Here is a 15,034-nt window from a genome sequence, read left to right as displayed (position 1 = left end):
TGCGCAACACAGATTTTCTGTGCGCAGAGACCGTGCCAGCAGTGCGCAATTGCGCACCCGCGCAGCTTAGAGGGAACATTGCACCTGAAGGCGACCGTTTTATGCTTTTCCTTGTTTCTCGAGGCCTGAGTGTGAGACAAAGTTGGATTAGTCTGAAGTAAGAATCGTGCAAAGCTAACCTGTGTGTACTTTCATTGAAAAGAAAAAAGAGGCAGCAGCGACTGAACAGTTCCACGTTTATTTGCATTGACAAGAAGCATCAATTCTTCAGAATAAAAGCTTTAGTGCTTTCTCTCGTTTGCATAAAATAGTAAAACACACAAAAACAAACTTTTACTTTTTGCCCACTTACTCTGTGTCTCTTTGTCTCACATTGACTGGCAAGAAATCCAAAAACAAAAACAGGAAATAACAGATTATCAGGCTACAATCAATACATCCCATTCACAGCGTACCCCAGCCTCAAGCTGTGACATCACCGTATCCCCTCAGTGTGCTCTGATGCTGCATCACACATATACACCTACATACTGCATTAGTTCACGTGACGCCGTGGCTGCCATGCTGCTCCAAATACATGCGTGTGTGTGGAAACACAGGGCTGATCTCTCGCTGACCTTTCAGCCGATGTTCGGTGTGCTATATGTGCTATGGGACACTTATTTAGGTCAGTTAAATAGTTTTTTTTAACCAAAACATTTGTCTCGTATCTCAGAAGGTTAAAAATATAAAATAAAGATGGCTGACTCAAGTGAGCAAAAGCAGCAAATTTTAGAGGTTTATGTGAAAAAGCCCGGAAAAACAGGAGCTTTTATTTTGGAAACCTGCTATGATAAATACACTTGACTAACTTCACACAATCTGAGGTCTTTCTGAGCATCATGAAAGCTTTCTAACAAATTATATTGTTTTATTTTGAAAATCTAGCAAAATAGACAAGTTCCAGTAACTGAATAGATGATTTTTTTTAACTAAAAAACAAAAACAAAAAAAACAACAACCGTCATCTTAAATAATCTCAATGAATTCCCAACTAACTAGAGGATTAAATGTAGAAAATGTGGTAACTTCCAATAACTAATGGAGGCTTTTATTTTGAAATAAGCGAACGTAACTTGTTTCACACAATCAAAAAAAGGTCTCTTATTTTGACATTCTCACAGAAATAAATTACCTTGATAACGTCTAGACAACTAATTAAAGGCTTTTATCTTGAAAAATCATTTAAAATTATTTTAGTCCTGATCCCCCCTCCCCAAAAAAGGATTTTTACTTTGAAAATATTGAAATAATTTAAGTAGTTTCAGGCTGTTTAACACAATAACATGATCAGCTTCTCTCTGATGTATTTGAATAAAATGTTATTTTTGTTTATCCTAACTTCACGCCAGTCATTTTACTCATTTACGACTATAAAATGTCATAAAACAACCTTCTGTCTGTGGCCTGTTGTTTCCTGTCGCCCAACAAAGCAGCGCAAAATGAGTTTATTTCATACAGAAACGTCAGAAGCCAAACGCAGACCCCCTGAGCCACGGCATCCACGTGTCTCACTCTGACGTTCATTGGTTTCTCCTAAAAACTGTAAAGTGTTGGACTTTCATTCTTTTCAAATATGGTGCAGAGGAACGTTTGAGTGCCAACAGTCTGAAGACACTCAGCCTTGAACTTGGACTGAAGGTCGTTAAAGGATTTTTCTTACAAATATAGAAAAGGCTGGTGTCGCGTTATCCGAGAGAATTTCACTAACGGTTCCTCACAGTCCTCCTCCGGAAGTCATATGTGATGCCTCCGTGACTCTCTGCGTTTATACGGAGTGTTTTTGTGCATTTAACTCCAAATGAAAGCTGGAGCAGCAGTAACCCTCTCACCTGACTCACCTGTCGCACCTGTGCTGCCCGGCACGTGACTGAATCCCTGAGAGCTTGAAGCATAGACAGCAGACAAAGTGTTCACTAAAAGCAGGTTGTGAGATGTTGTTTTTGGAGGTTAATTTAATCCTAGCACGGCCAGCTCCGCTCGTGTGGCTTTTGTAGTCATAGTAACACACCTGGGGACCGGGTTTCTGGCTCTCCCTGATTTCTTCTTCATGATATGGCTTCTAAAGAGACTTGCGGCTATTTCTGAGGTTAACTTAGACTACGGGGCACCGTTTGGGCTCGGAGGGCTCGGATTAGGACGCGGGGGTCTTCTTCTCCTTCTGCCGCAGGTGAATCTTCATGTGCCGCCTCCTCTCATCGCTGCGTGCGAACTTCCTCCCACACTGGTCGCAGGTGAACGGCTTCTCTCCGGTGTGCGTGCGGATGTGCGTGGTCAGGTGGTCGCTCCGGCTGAAGTTGCGCATGCAGATGCGGCACTGGAACGGCTTGTGGCCAGTGTGGATGCGCAGGTGCCGGCTCAGCTCGTCCGACCGGGAGAACCGGCGGTCGCAGCTCTCCGCCGGGCACGGATACGGTCTCTGGTGCACGGGGGTCTTGCTCGGGCGATTCGGGTACTTCCGGGGTCTTAAGATGGGCCTGAGGGGGAGGTTCTGGTGGCCGGGGAAGGGGGCGGCCGCCGGGCCTTCGGGCGCGCTGAGCGTAAAGTTCCTGATGGTGTTGAGAGGCGTGAGCGGCGGAGGCACCCGCAACGAGTCCAGCGGGTACGGAAGGGCCTTCCTCTCCGGGAAGCCGGCGTGCATGTCCCTCTGGCAGCTCTGCGGGTAGAAGCCTCCGTACTCCGGCACGATGGAGAGCAGCGCGCCATCAGCGGCCGGTTTGGGCGCAGAGCTGTAGGCGGGAGGCGGGTGGTAGGATACCGCGCAGGTGGAGGTGGACAGGTAACCCTGGTCCTGGTACACGTCCCCGCTGCAGGAGTAGGACTGGGGCGGGTGGGGGTGTGAGTGTGGGTGGGGGGGCGCGTACATGTGGCTGATATCCGGCTGGCCGTGCGCCATGTTCCCGTCTCCCGCTCCTCCTCGTCCTCCGCCTGCTGCTTCTCCCGCGTAAATGTTGGGTGATGCTGATCCGGACCCCTGTGCCGGTCCCGGGGGGGCGATGTCCGCACTGACCACGTTGATCACGTCCCCCTGCGCCCAGCCTGGCCCCCCGCTCCCGGAGTCCAGGGAGAACCTGCCGCTAAACGCCACCGGCTGCGTGCGTAAAGTGGCCACGTACTGCGCCAAGTGGCCCTGGAGAGAGAGCTCAGGTGAGCCGAGATCACCTGCAACACAGAGAAGAGCGCAGTCAGACACATTCACAGGAACAAGCTCAGTACCTCCATCTAACTTGTCCGTCCACATCCTCGAGTGTTTGAAACACACGAACGCTTACCGCCTCCATCCCCACCACCGTCCCGCCCTTCAGCTCCCTCCGGCCCCACGGCCTCCTCCTTGAACACCATCCCCGTTTCTGCGCACACATCTTTGGGAGCACCGTCTGGGATGCTGCCGAGAGACGCCGAGACTTCAGCCGCCGTCTTAGCGCTCATGTTCACCGACTCTCAGACGTGTTCGGTGTCTTCCCTCATTTTCTCCGGTCCGCCTCTCATCCTTCGTTAACCACTCCGCGGAGGCGCGGCGGGGTTATAAAGGGAATCTCCCGGTGTCCCGTTGCGTCATTCACCAAATATGGAGTCGGGTTTAAAAATAAGAATAATAATAAAAAAGGAGAGGGAACTCCAGAAATAGGAGCTTCCCGTGACGAAACACGGACCAAATAAATGATGTTCAGTTCATTCGCAAAACTTCAAGAGTGGATTTAAAATTTACTGCTCAGTTTCAGCATGTTATCACTATCATGCGCACGTGCTTTGCGTTGTTTTGGTTTCATATAAAGGGGGAAGAAAAGATGTTCCATTATTCGGAATTCCGGTCCCCCTGTCTCCATAAAAGGACTCTCCGGTGGGGTGAGAGGAGCTCCGCCTACGTATATGGCGGTATCCGGTTAAATTGGGTTGCATTGTGTTGTCTTCGTGCCAGCTGAGCCCACACACTGACTGCGCACACCCATTTGTTTTCGCTCTTGTCTTGTCAGGAACAGATTACTGCTCTGACTGAGTCCCGCTATGGTTGGCCCGGTGTGAGATGGATGGGGGAGAATAATCATTGGAATCATCTCATCGCTGCTCTTGTACAAACATGGGTGAGATAATAAAAGAAACGTCCAAGTGCAACATCAGATCATCAGCCGAGAGTCCTGTAAGTTAAAGCTGAGGATCAGGAAGTGTTAAAACGTGTAAAATGACCAAACAGATTCTCTCTCAGGCTCTGTTTCAGCATTTGAACCTTCTCTGAGTCTCTCATCCCCAAAAAATATTTGCAGGTGAGCTCAGAGCTCTCGGTCTGCCGAGCATACATGAACATATTAAAGGTATTTACTGGTTTAGCAGGTATGGAAGCTTGTTTATGCTACTGGGGGGGAAAGTAGACATTGCCAGACAGTCCTACTGACTCACACTTAACTGGAAAAATTGAGTTAACCTGAAACTTAAACTAGCATCCACAGAGTAAAGAGTTAAAAAAAATTTATTAATCCTTTATTTATCCAGGTAAAAAATCTCATTGAGATTAAAAATCTCATTTCCAAGAGAGACACCGCTTGTGTTGAGATTTAAAGATTTGTGAACGATGTCAGAAGTGAGTCTGTCCACTCAGCAGCCCACTCAGCAGCCCCCTCGGCCCTTATTTACAGCTTCATTGGAGGATTTTCTAAATTGCACACGGTTTCAATAAATGAATTCAAACTTAGACAGAAAAGTTTGACACTTATGAATATGAATCAGCTCGTTTTCTCTTCTACTGCTGCTCAAACTGGACTGATGTGGATTTGAAAACACGCTTCATGTTTCAGAGTTTTCTGATGATCATTTCTGAATTTTATCTGAAGCTTTTAAGCTTCAAAGGTTTTAAAGGCTCAGTTTGGGTTTATAACAACTGCTGACCTGCACACATGAAGGAAGGATCGGGCGAACATTCATGAACACACTGGCATGTGCAGGAACACAGAAGCAGCTCACTTTGCATCTTGAATTTTGAAATAGCGGCACAAATGTTTATCTATCAGCTGGGATCTGTTTGTTTGCTTGATAATTTATTTCCATCGTGTAAACAAACAAGTACGTTTAGGAAAGAAAAGAAGAAAAATGCTATACAAAATAAAATTATTACATTTCAGTATTGCTTCAACTGTTCTGATTCAGTTACATGTCGAAAGGAGCTGGAAGAATTACACGCTTATTTAACCCCGCCCCTTTTCCATAAACATTTAGTCAGTTTCCTCAGTGATATAATCTGCAGTAAAATTAGCGAACAGGTTTCTGTCATCACATCATGAAATCTTCTAAACAGAGAATTTCACTGAATCTCAACATGTTTCCTTTCTTTATAATTCACGAGGATCATATTTTTATAACTCTTTTTGAACTGTTTTATGTTTGGACGTTTCTTTAACTCCACATTCAAACTGTTCCACAGTTTCACTCCACGCACAGAAACACAAACGCTTTTTCTGGTAGTACCGACCTTCACAAATTTGTGTAAGATGTGTAAGTTGAAGAATTTTGGGCCCAACAGTGACCCCTGGGGTACACCACAAGCAATGTCCACACATAAGGAGCAACAACAGTTTAATTTCACAAACTGCTTCCTGTCTCTTAAATAACCAAGAACCCAATTTAAAACTACCCCTCTGACACCACAACGTGCCAGTTTTATTATTAATATATCGTGATCTATAGAGTCAAATGCCTTTGTGAAGTCTATGAATAACCCAGCCACGTGTTGCTTTTCGTCTGTGAAATTTGTGATGTATTCCATCCATCCATCCGTCCATCCATCCATCCATCCATCCATCCATCCATCCATCCATCCGTCCATCCGTCCGTCCGTCCATCCATCCATCCATCCATCCATCCATCCATCCATCCATCCATCCATCCATCCATCCATCCATCCACGCATCTATCAATCCATGCATCCATCCATCCATCCATCCATCCATCCATCCATGCATCTATCAATCCATGCATCCATGCATCCATCCATCCATCCATCCATCCATCCATCATCATCCATCCATCCATCCATCCATCCATCCATCCATCCATCCATCCATCCATCCATCCATCCATCCATCCATCCATCCATCCATCCATCCGTCCGTCCATCCGTCCATCTGTCCATCCATCCATCCATCCATCCATCCATCCATCCATCCATCCATCCATCCATCCATCCATCCATCCATCCATTTTCAGACTCTTATTCAGGTGCAGCAGACACAGCAGCCTCCTCCAGGTCTGATTGTGATGTCTCCAGCGTTTTGGTTGAACTTGCCTGAAACTTCTCCCCAAGGAGGCATCCTGGTCAGGTTCTGACCCACCTCAGCTGGCTCCTTTCCATGTGGAGAAGTAGCAGGTCTACCCGGAGCTCCTCCTCAGTGAACAATCTCCTCATCTTTACATCGGAGGAAGCTCATTTCTGATACCTTTGATCTCATTAGGTCACTACCCACGGATTGTGGTCATAGGTGAGGGGAGGAATGTAGATCAACTGGTAAATCAGCTCTGCTGCTCCTCTCTCCACCCACTCATGAACAAGAACCTGATGCTTGAAGTTGTCCAACAACTCCTCCTCAACCTGGAGCACGCTTCCAGCCTTTTATGGCCTCAGCTTTGGAAGTGCCAACTCTCTTCACAACCTCATCATCCACAAAAAAACAAAGACCAGATACCGTCTGCACCTTCATAACCATCCCGGTGACAAAGTCCTCTTTAACCCTGCTGGCTACCAAACCCACGCGATGTCCCCGCCAATGACCGGTCGTCATGTTGGTCTTCCCTACAGCTCTGCCACACTGAGTGTGTGCTAGAGGTGAGACAGTGGGCAGACACAGATGTGGATTGACGACTGAGTGTCGTGTGAAAACATAGAAGCACTTTCTGACGGGTCCTTCAATTTACCAGAGAAATGACTGTGGAAACGACACCACCATTAAATAAGCACACTCTAACCTTTTGAACAGAACTCTGTGTTAGACTTTGTTTGTGTTGTAATTGGATTAAATGATCTTCTGATGATGAAGCTCATGTTCCTCAGACCTGAGCGGACCTTGCATACACACTGACGCTGCACTTCAATGTGGACTGGTTACCACACGCATTTCTTTTGGAGATCTCAGCAGTTTCTGGGCAGATGTCTTATGAAACCCTGTGGAGTCGCTCGAGCTCCCGGAGGAAGAATTAGAAATCTAATCAACGGCACGTTAACATATGTGTTTGCAGCTCTTCAGGCCTGAACTCGAGGCTGAACCCGTTTGACCAAATCTGTGACTTACGTTCTGTTTGTGTTCAGCAGGAATCACCCGCAGAAGAGAAAGCGAATGGTTTTTAGTGTTTGGAGGTTAAACAGGAGCTTTGAAAGCGTGTGTTTGCTGTGCTGATTGGAGAGCTGCTGGAGCCAAAGCCTTCTGCTGAGCTGCAGCTCTCCGAGCCTTTTGAACGCCCACAGTTACAAAAATGTTGGTGTGTATTGTCGTTGTGTGGCGAGCCGCCCACCCTGTGGCAGATGGGGGGTTTGCTCTGTCCACACACACATTCACAGGAAACACATGCACACACACTTTCTGATGCTTAAACACTCCCACACAAACACACACAGACACACACACAGATTCTCTCGTTTTCAGTTCAAATCTGTCGCTCTGACTCTTTACACACACACACACATGTGAGCTCACACAGCTCCGTGGGGACGGTGCCCTGCTTCCACCCTTCGCCCACGCTCCTCCAGGCCGCCGAGGCTCTGGGGGGTTTTTGGTTTTGTGTTTGGCGGCTCGGGGTGTCAGCCGGGGGTCCGGCAGCTCGGCAAACCCCACCACGCCGATTAATCATCTGTCATCTGCGGTTTTTGTTAATATGGATCTTTGTCTCAGTCCTAAAACGACGCTCAGGTCCGGCCTGCTCACCGCCTGCCGCCTTCTTTTCCATTTCACCAAACCAAGAAACCACCAAACGGGCCTTTTCTGCACCTTATGAAGGTTTTTGAAGCCATCAGCTGCTGCCCCAGCAACCTTTGTCACCTCTGAGACCTCTTATTGACTTTCAAAACCTCTACATAGGTACACTTTGGCATTTGCACGCTAGTTTTTTCACTTTGTCTCAATTGTACAAAAGAAAGTTTCATCTAATTCCCTGGAAATCAATGAAAAGTCATTTTCCTCCATGAAAGTTACACTGAGCCCTCTCTTTCACCATGCTACATTATTCTGTCCCAGAAATGCCCCTCACACTGCAACCTTCCCTTCATTTATTTCTGGCCTAACCGGAGCACACAGCAGATTATTTGCAGGTTTATTCGTCCTCTGAAAGTCGTGAATCAGCCCGGGTGAATCTGGACATTCAGACTTTAAATAAACACCATAAATCATCTGAATTTTCTCCGCTACCTTTAGCGTCGGAGCTGTAGGTGTTTCTCAAACAGCGGATGACTCATTTGTGGAAGGAAACCCCCATCCCAGTTTAACCCTGCAGCGCTCATCGTGCTGGAAGACGAGGAGCTGGGTGATGAAATAAAGGAAGGATTGAAGAATTTGAAGGCGAACTCTGTGTTGTGATTGAGTAAATCGGCACATTTGGCCTCATTGTTCATGTTAAACTGGTCAGATTTTAATTTTGGGCTGAAATCCTGCAGATCCTGCAGATGAGGCCAGGTCTGGACACTTGAGGCGACGCACCCTCCACCTAACACATCCACACAGGCGATTGCATATTCATGGGAAATGTATTGACTGCTGAGTGTTGGATAATAGACAGGCACACGAATGAGCGCTGAGGATAATTAGCTCTGTAACGCAGACATGTTTCAGATCGTTTTTACAGCGTTTCTCAAACCACATTAAGCACAGATGGACTCGTGACCTTTAACGCTCCTCAGTCAAAAAGTCACCTTCCAGGAAGTGGAGCTGCTTTGGCAGTTTTCTATCTACTAACTGATCAATGAAGGAAAATTCACATATTTGGTATTTTTTACAGTCAAATTATGCAAATTTCACCAAAAAGGAACAAAAATAACAAAACTTTGAGACCTTAAATCTGGTTTGAAGCTCCACAGACAGCAGCAGCAGTTTGTTACAGAAGGTTGTTTTTGCATTTCACAAATGCATCTTTTGTAAATATTGGATCGGTCAAGAATTTCAGCCCAAATTTTTTTTAAATAACATTGTCATTTAAAAAAAAAAAAAAAAAAAAAAAAAAAAAAAAAAATTTCAGCCCAAAAGTTTTGGAAACTTCTTCAAATGTTAAATTATTTAGCTTAAAATGAAGAAATTGATCAAATTTTCACATAGAAAAGGCAAAGATTTCAATGTTTTCTGTCACTTTGGTTAAAAAATGATTTGAATTCTTTACAAATGATCAAATATTTGCCTTAAAATCTACAAAAGCTACAATATACCAAGAAAAGTAACATCTGCTCTACATTCCAACACACCCGACTCATTTTTGCCCTTTTGCTGATTTCAAATTAAGCTCATGACACAGCTGAGTGTAAACAGAAACTCCCGCGTGTAGCTGCTCCCAAAAGGACAGAAATAAAAATGTTTGCTTCATTTTTTTCATTAAATGTTCAGTTTTTGAATTTAACACAGAAATTCTCACATAAAAAACAGGAAATGCTCCTTTTTATTTCATTTTTGTTCTTTTGGTTTTGGAAATAACTATAAATTATAATCACTTATCCCAACGTTTGCCTTTGGTTACAGCGGTTATGTCTCACACACTTTATAAACATATATCAAGTATAAACTCACTGCTGAGCTTTTGCTGTCTGATTATCTGAAACAGTCGAACTGGAAGATCTTTATTTTGATTTAGTCCTTGATTGTGATTTTTTTTTACTTTGAGGCAAATAAATGAATCCAAAATCACAAACTTCTGTTCATTTGGTTTAAAAGCAGCTGAATTTATTCAACATGTGCTGAATTTGATCAACTTAATAATCTCTGATATCTACAATTTACTAAGAAATCAGCTCCAGGCTCAAATGGATCACTTTTGGTGAAACCAGACTTTACTGATCAGCTCACCTCAGACTTCAGGACAGAAACATTAGAAATGTTAGATTTCACAGAAAAAGCTTCTCAGAAAAGGAGCGAGTTGAAGGTCTGCTCCTAAAAATGCTAAAGTTTCCCACACTGACCGATTGAAACCAGATCCGATCATTCTAAAAGCTCCTCTCAGACCAGCTAAGAGATTTTAAAGCTGAGCTTCAGAAACTCAGAACGACCAGTAAGAGGAGGAAATCCAGTCGGTGCAGTGGTTCCTCCTCCCCACTGGACAAAAGATCAAGAATCAGACTCACTTCAGCTCTGTCCGGGTCGACGCCGGCGTCCTCCTCGTCCTCCTGAGGCGACTGGAGACCCAGAGAGAGAAAGACAAGAGTCGGATCAACGACAGAAGACACGGAGATGCTTCCTGAGCTGAACGAAGCCCGACGTTTGGACGCCGGATCGAAAAGTTTAGCCGCTCCTCCGGCTTCGTGGCTCGCCCCCGGAAAGGGTCATCGTCACCCGGGGTCTGAGTGGGCTGCCAATGACAAAAAGAGAGAGAGGGAGCGGGAGAGCGTGGAGGGGGGAGAGACAATACGATTGTTTCCACCTCACTCTGCTTCCACCCTCGCAGTTAAAATTGTCATGGTAATGAAGAGGGGTTATTTAGTTTGTGGGGAGTGGAGGAAGATGCAGCAGCTCAGGACGTGAGGATGAGGACGATGGAGGTGGTGAAGGTTTGACATCGTCGCAACAAAGCGCACGAGGACGGTCAGGAACCCGAGCAGTGCCTCCTCCTGACGCGTCAGATGGGTTTTAATGCAACAACTTTTCATTGAGGGGTTAAAAATTGGTGCTTTATGATAATTTTTCCATCATAATTTCATAAATACGGGACGAATCAATGTCAAACCCAAAGGGCTGAAAACACCTTTGAGCTGTCACATCCAGTCTGAACACAAAGTGATGGCTACAGCGTCAGAAACCAGCTTCAGTACCATCGATGTTTTAACACGAATCCATCAGTTTCTTGCATAAAAGAAGCAAAAATGAAACTTTCTGTTAATTTGGCTTAAAAACAGCTGAAATTATGCAACATTTGCCTGATTTTTTGTTCCGTGACAGCTGAATTAGCACGTTCATATTATGGGTGGCTGCTCAGGACAAGCTAGAGCACACAAACGTCTCCTTTTTACCTCCATCAGACACCAGGACCATCTTCCTGCTGTGATTCCTTCCAGGTCAGAATAACTTTCCTGAGTGGAGCTCCTGGCTTGGTTTTTACAAATGAATCAAACTAATTTAGGTGAAGAGGTTTTTTCAAAGTCCTAGCAGGCTCTCCGCCTCAGCAGATGATTTTAACATGTTCCACTCGTGATCTTCTTCTTGTGTCATAAGAAGTTTAGACACTCGTATTTCTAAATTTCAGAGGAACATCCAGTGTCCTCATCTGAGGCCCTCTGTGATGCAGGTCCAGCACTTAGAAACTCTCAGAGTCACAGATGCCCCAATGTTTGGGGATCTGCTGTGGTAACAAAAACCACACCGCATGCACAGACATGTTAGCGAGGCCTGAGACGCATGCCGTGTCACATTATCTACTATTATTAATGCAGCACGTGGAATTTGCAAAGATTTATTAAATAACGGATAATTATACTGAGTTATGAGGTTGATCAAACCATGAAAGCTGGTGCTACTAATTCCTACAGGTGTTCCAACTTTCCTGGATTACATACAGCGCCCTCTGTCTGCATAAAGCAGTGCTGGAACACACTGTGGTACCAGACCCTCATGAGCATCAGTTGAACAGAATTTGACTGCAGAAAGTTGAGTGTTGTGAGCAAAAAGGCAATTAACAGTGGAAGAGAGACAGACCATCATAACACTTATAACTGCAGGTCTGTCCTACAGAGAAACTGCAAAGAAAGTCAGGGTGTGAGTGAGTCCAGTTTCCTTCACACTCAGAAACAAACTGTGACAGGTCTGCAGACCCAAAGACACGACTGAATCAGAGGACATGTTTCTGAGAGTTAACATTGTCTGACTGGCGGCTCACAGGACAACAGCTTCAAGCAGCTTAATAGTGGTCGTAGTGAGCAAGTCTCAGTTTCTACTGTGAAGACTTCGAGCTGCAGGTTTGACAGGACGAGCTGCAGCAAGAAAGCCAGACGTCAGAATAAGACACTGAGGCTTGTCTGGACCATGAAACACCGACACTGGACTACTGAAGACTGGAAGAAGGTTTTATGGACTGATGGTTCATCACGCAGGATCTTTGTACGGCGTTGAGTAGGTGACAGGACGGTTCCACAGTGTGTGGCATCAACTGTCAAACATGGAGGAGGCAGTGTGATGGTCTGGGGCTGTTTGCTGATCCAGGGTCGGTGACTCGTACAGAGTGAGAGGCTCCCTGAACCAAACCAGCTACCACAGCATCCTGCAGCAGAATGAGAATAAATAAATAGTACACAGAATAAATACAATACTCAGAGTTTAACAGTACAATACAGAATAGTGCCAGTGTTGGAAGAGAGAGGAGAGTTTTATGTGGTCCAAGAAGTGTGAATACTCTCTGGTATGGACCTAGTCTGTGAGGGGTTGATCCTACAGCAAGATAATGACCCAACACAAAGTCCAAGCTGTGCCAGAACTGCCTCAGGAAAAAGTAGAAGATGGTGAGCTTGTAAACACGGAGTGTCCAGCACTGCCTCCAGGTTTAATCTTCTAGGACCTGGTGTCCACATATGTGGACATCACATTTTGGGTTGTCTGGACCAAAATACTGAATTTTACTCTACAAGGGCCTGATATCCACTTACGAGGACATTAAACTTCCACTGTTCTATTTAAAACAAATGTCCTGGATCTCATTTTTATCAAAAACAAAAATCAGGTAAACAAATAAAATTATCAGGTTATTCTTTGCTTTTACTGAACTGGACAGAAAAGTGAAAGCAAAACAACTGACAGGTGTCAACGTTCACAGGAACTTGTGCAACAGATATGGGAAGAATTTCCTGAAGAGTATTTTATTTCTATTGCAGAAAGAATTTTATGTGTGTGTTCAGCTGTTATAGCTGCCAAAGGTGGCTACGCCAATGAGTCAGAAGTTTAGAATACATGCTGGTCCATACATTGATTCTATGATTTCTTTTTTAACTCAATTGCTTATTTGCAAAATGTTTTAATTTCAGAGTGCAATGAGACATTAAACTGCATCATTTTCAACTTTTAAAAAAATGGGAAAATTGGGGTTTTCTGGTAATGTATACATAGTTGCATAATCACACAAATTTGTGAGTCATGACATCGCATGCGCATGCGAACATGTGGGAAGATACTCATGTCCACACCTGTTTTGGTTTTGTGACAGTTTAACTTGTATGCTTACCTGGAGCACAGCGTAATCAGATAATCAGATTATGTTCTGCAGTGAGCTATATGTTTTGATACTTTTTATTGTTTCAATACAGGAAGTGGTTAACCACACCCCACAATTTTTCAGATGCGTAACTGCACATTTTGTGACATGTTAGCCGTCCTGTAGAAAACACTCACTGGTAGTCACGTCAGACGTGTCCTCGTGCACGTCATATACTCCACAAAGTGCTCGTAGTTGAAGACAAACAAGCAAACATTTATTTCCAGGCTTGAAGTCACAGGAATTAGCCTGCAGCTAGTTAAAGCCTCCACTTCTACTTAACAATCAATATTAAACTAAAATATGACTTTGTAGTCAAATGAAATTCCCCATTATTTTGTGCTTATTCATCTCCATAATAATTCAAATCAAAATTATTACCAAATATATACAAAATATGATTAAAGTTAGAGAAACTTACAGACCTTTGTCTTCTACACTAGCTAATGTTAGCTAATGTGCTAATTAGCTAATGTGCTAATTAGCTAATGTTAGCTAATGTGCCTTTGATGTTTTTACTCAGCTGGTTTGGGGAAATGTTTCTTTGAATGTCCTGACCTTTGTTTAATATATTAGATATATATTATTAGTTTCATTTTTAGCTCACTGCTTGATTTTAGCACAGCTGAAATATCCGGTGCTGCTTCTGCTTAGACGCTAGAAAAACAGATTTTTAGGACGTACACTTACCGTCTGCTGACTTTATGGAGACGGTAATTTTGGTTAGAGAAAATGTCGACAAATCTTGATATGAAAAACTTGAAAAAATTCCACAAAAAATTTAAATTAAAAAAATTATGGCAACATTGCAAAAGATTTTTGAGTATCAAAAAACTTGTATGTTTTTAATTTCTTAGAACCAAGTTTGTTCAAATGTATTAATTTAAATGTCTTCACCTTAAATACATGAGCAGAAATCTTAAAATTAAGAAATGTATGACTGAACTTCTTACCTGAGTTGATGCAACTCATTAGCGTTTGCAGCTTTTACAGTACACACAGAGTACCACTGGCACAGTCTCAGGTCCCTGAAACATTTGTTATCATCTGCAGTGTTACTGCTTTTAAAATCCTGGAGTACAGGAAATGTGTAAGACTGTAAATCTTCTGGTCATTTTGGTTTTCAGTGTTTTGCTGTGGAGTTTTGATTATGGTTCTGGTCTCACTGTTTGAGGCTTTTGGTGATATTGTGGACTTTCCTGTCCAGATGATGATCAGTGTCTGGAGTTTGTGCCTCCCCCTCTGTGTCGTATCTGTGTTACTGTCTTAGTTTTCACCCTTGTGTTTGGTCTCTTTTGGTTGTTTCCTGTTTTACTTTGAAGGTCAGTTTTCTTTTGTGTCCTGCGTGAGTTTGGCTTCATTTCTCTGACTTGGCCTGATGGTTCTCGCCTGCTGTTCGCTGCTTCCTCCTCTGTGCTGTTGTTGTAGATCTAGTGATGTGTTCCTTGGCGCTTGGCTCACTCGTCCACCTAAAAAAGTGTTTTGTCACCTTGTGCTGGTGCCTGTGCCCTGTGCAGCTCTTCAGCACCACCAGACCTGCACCGTTTAACTTCTCCTGTGCAGGAAAAAAGGTTTCTGGTGATGGATT

General features: G+C 44.1%; 1 protein-coding gene across 1 annotated transcript; it reads right to left on the bottom strand.

Moving 5' to 3' along the window:
* Positions 1-219: 219 nt before the first annotated feature.
* Positions 220-3,760, bottom strand: LOC113034475 (E3 SUMO-protein ligase EGR2-like). The gene is made up of 2 exons (XM_026189004.1): positions 3,312-3,760; positions 220-3,201 (listed from the first exon to the last, which is right to left on the bottom strand). Exons 1-2 carry the CDS (start codon positions 3,466-3,468, stop codon positions 2,174-2,176), a joined length of 1,185 nt encoding a protein of 394 aa, XP_026044789.1. The 5' UTR covers positions 3,469-3,760; the 3' UTR covers positions 220-2,173.
* Between the last annotated feature and the right edge of the window lie 11,274 nt (positions 3,761-15,034).

This window comes from Astatotilapia calliptera, chromosome 13, assembly GCF_900246225.1.
Source record: "Astatotilapia calliptera chromosome 13, fAstCal1.2, whole genome shotgun sequence".
Lineage (NCBI taxonomy): Eukaryota > Metazoa > Chordata > Actinopteri > Cichliformes > Cichlidae > Astatotilapia > Astatotilapia calliptera.
Note: the sequence above shows the minus strand (reverse complement) of the source record. Positions and strands in the feature narration are given on the sequence as shown.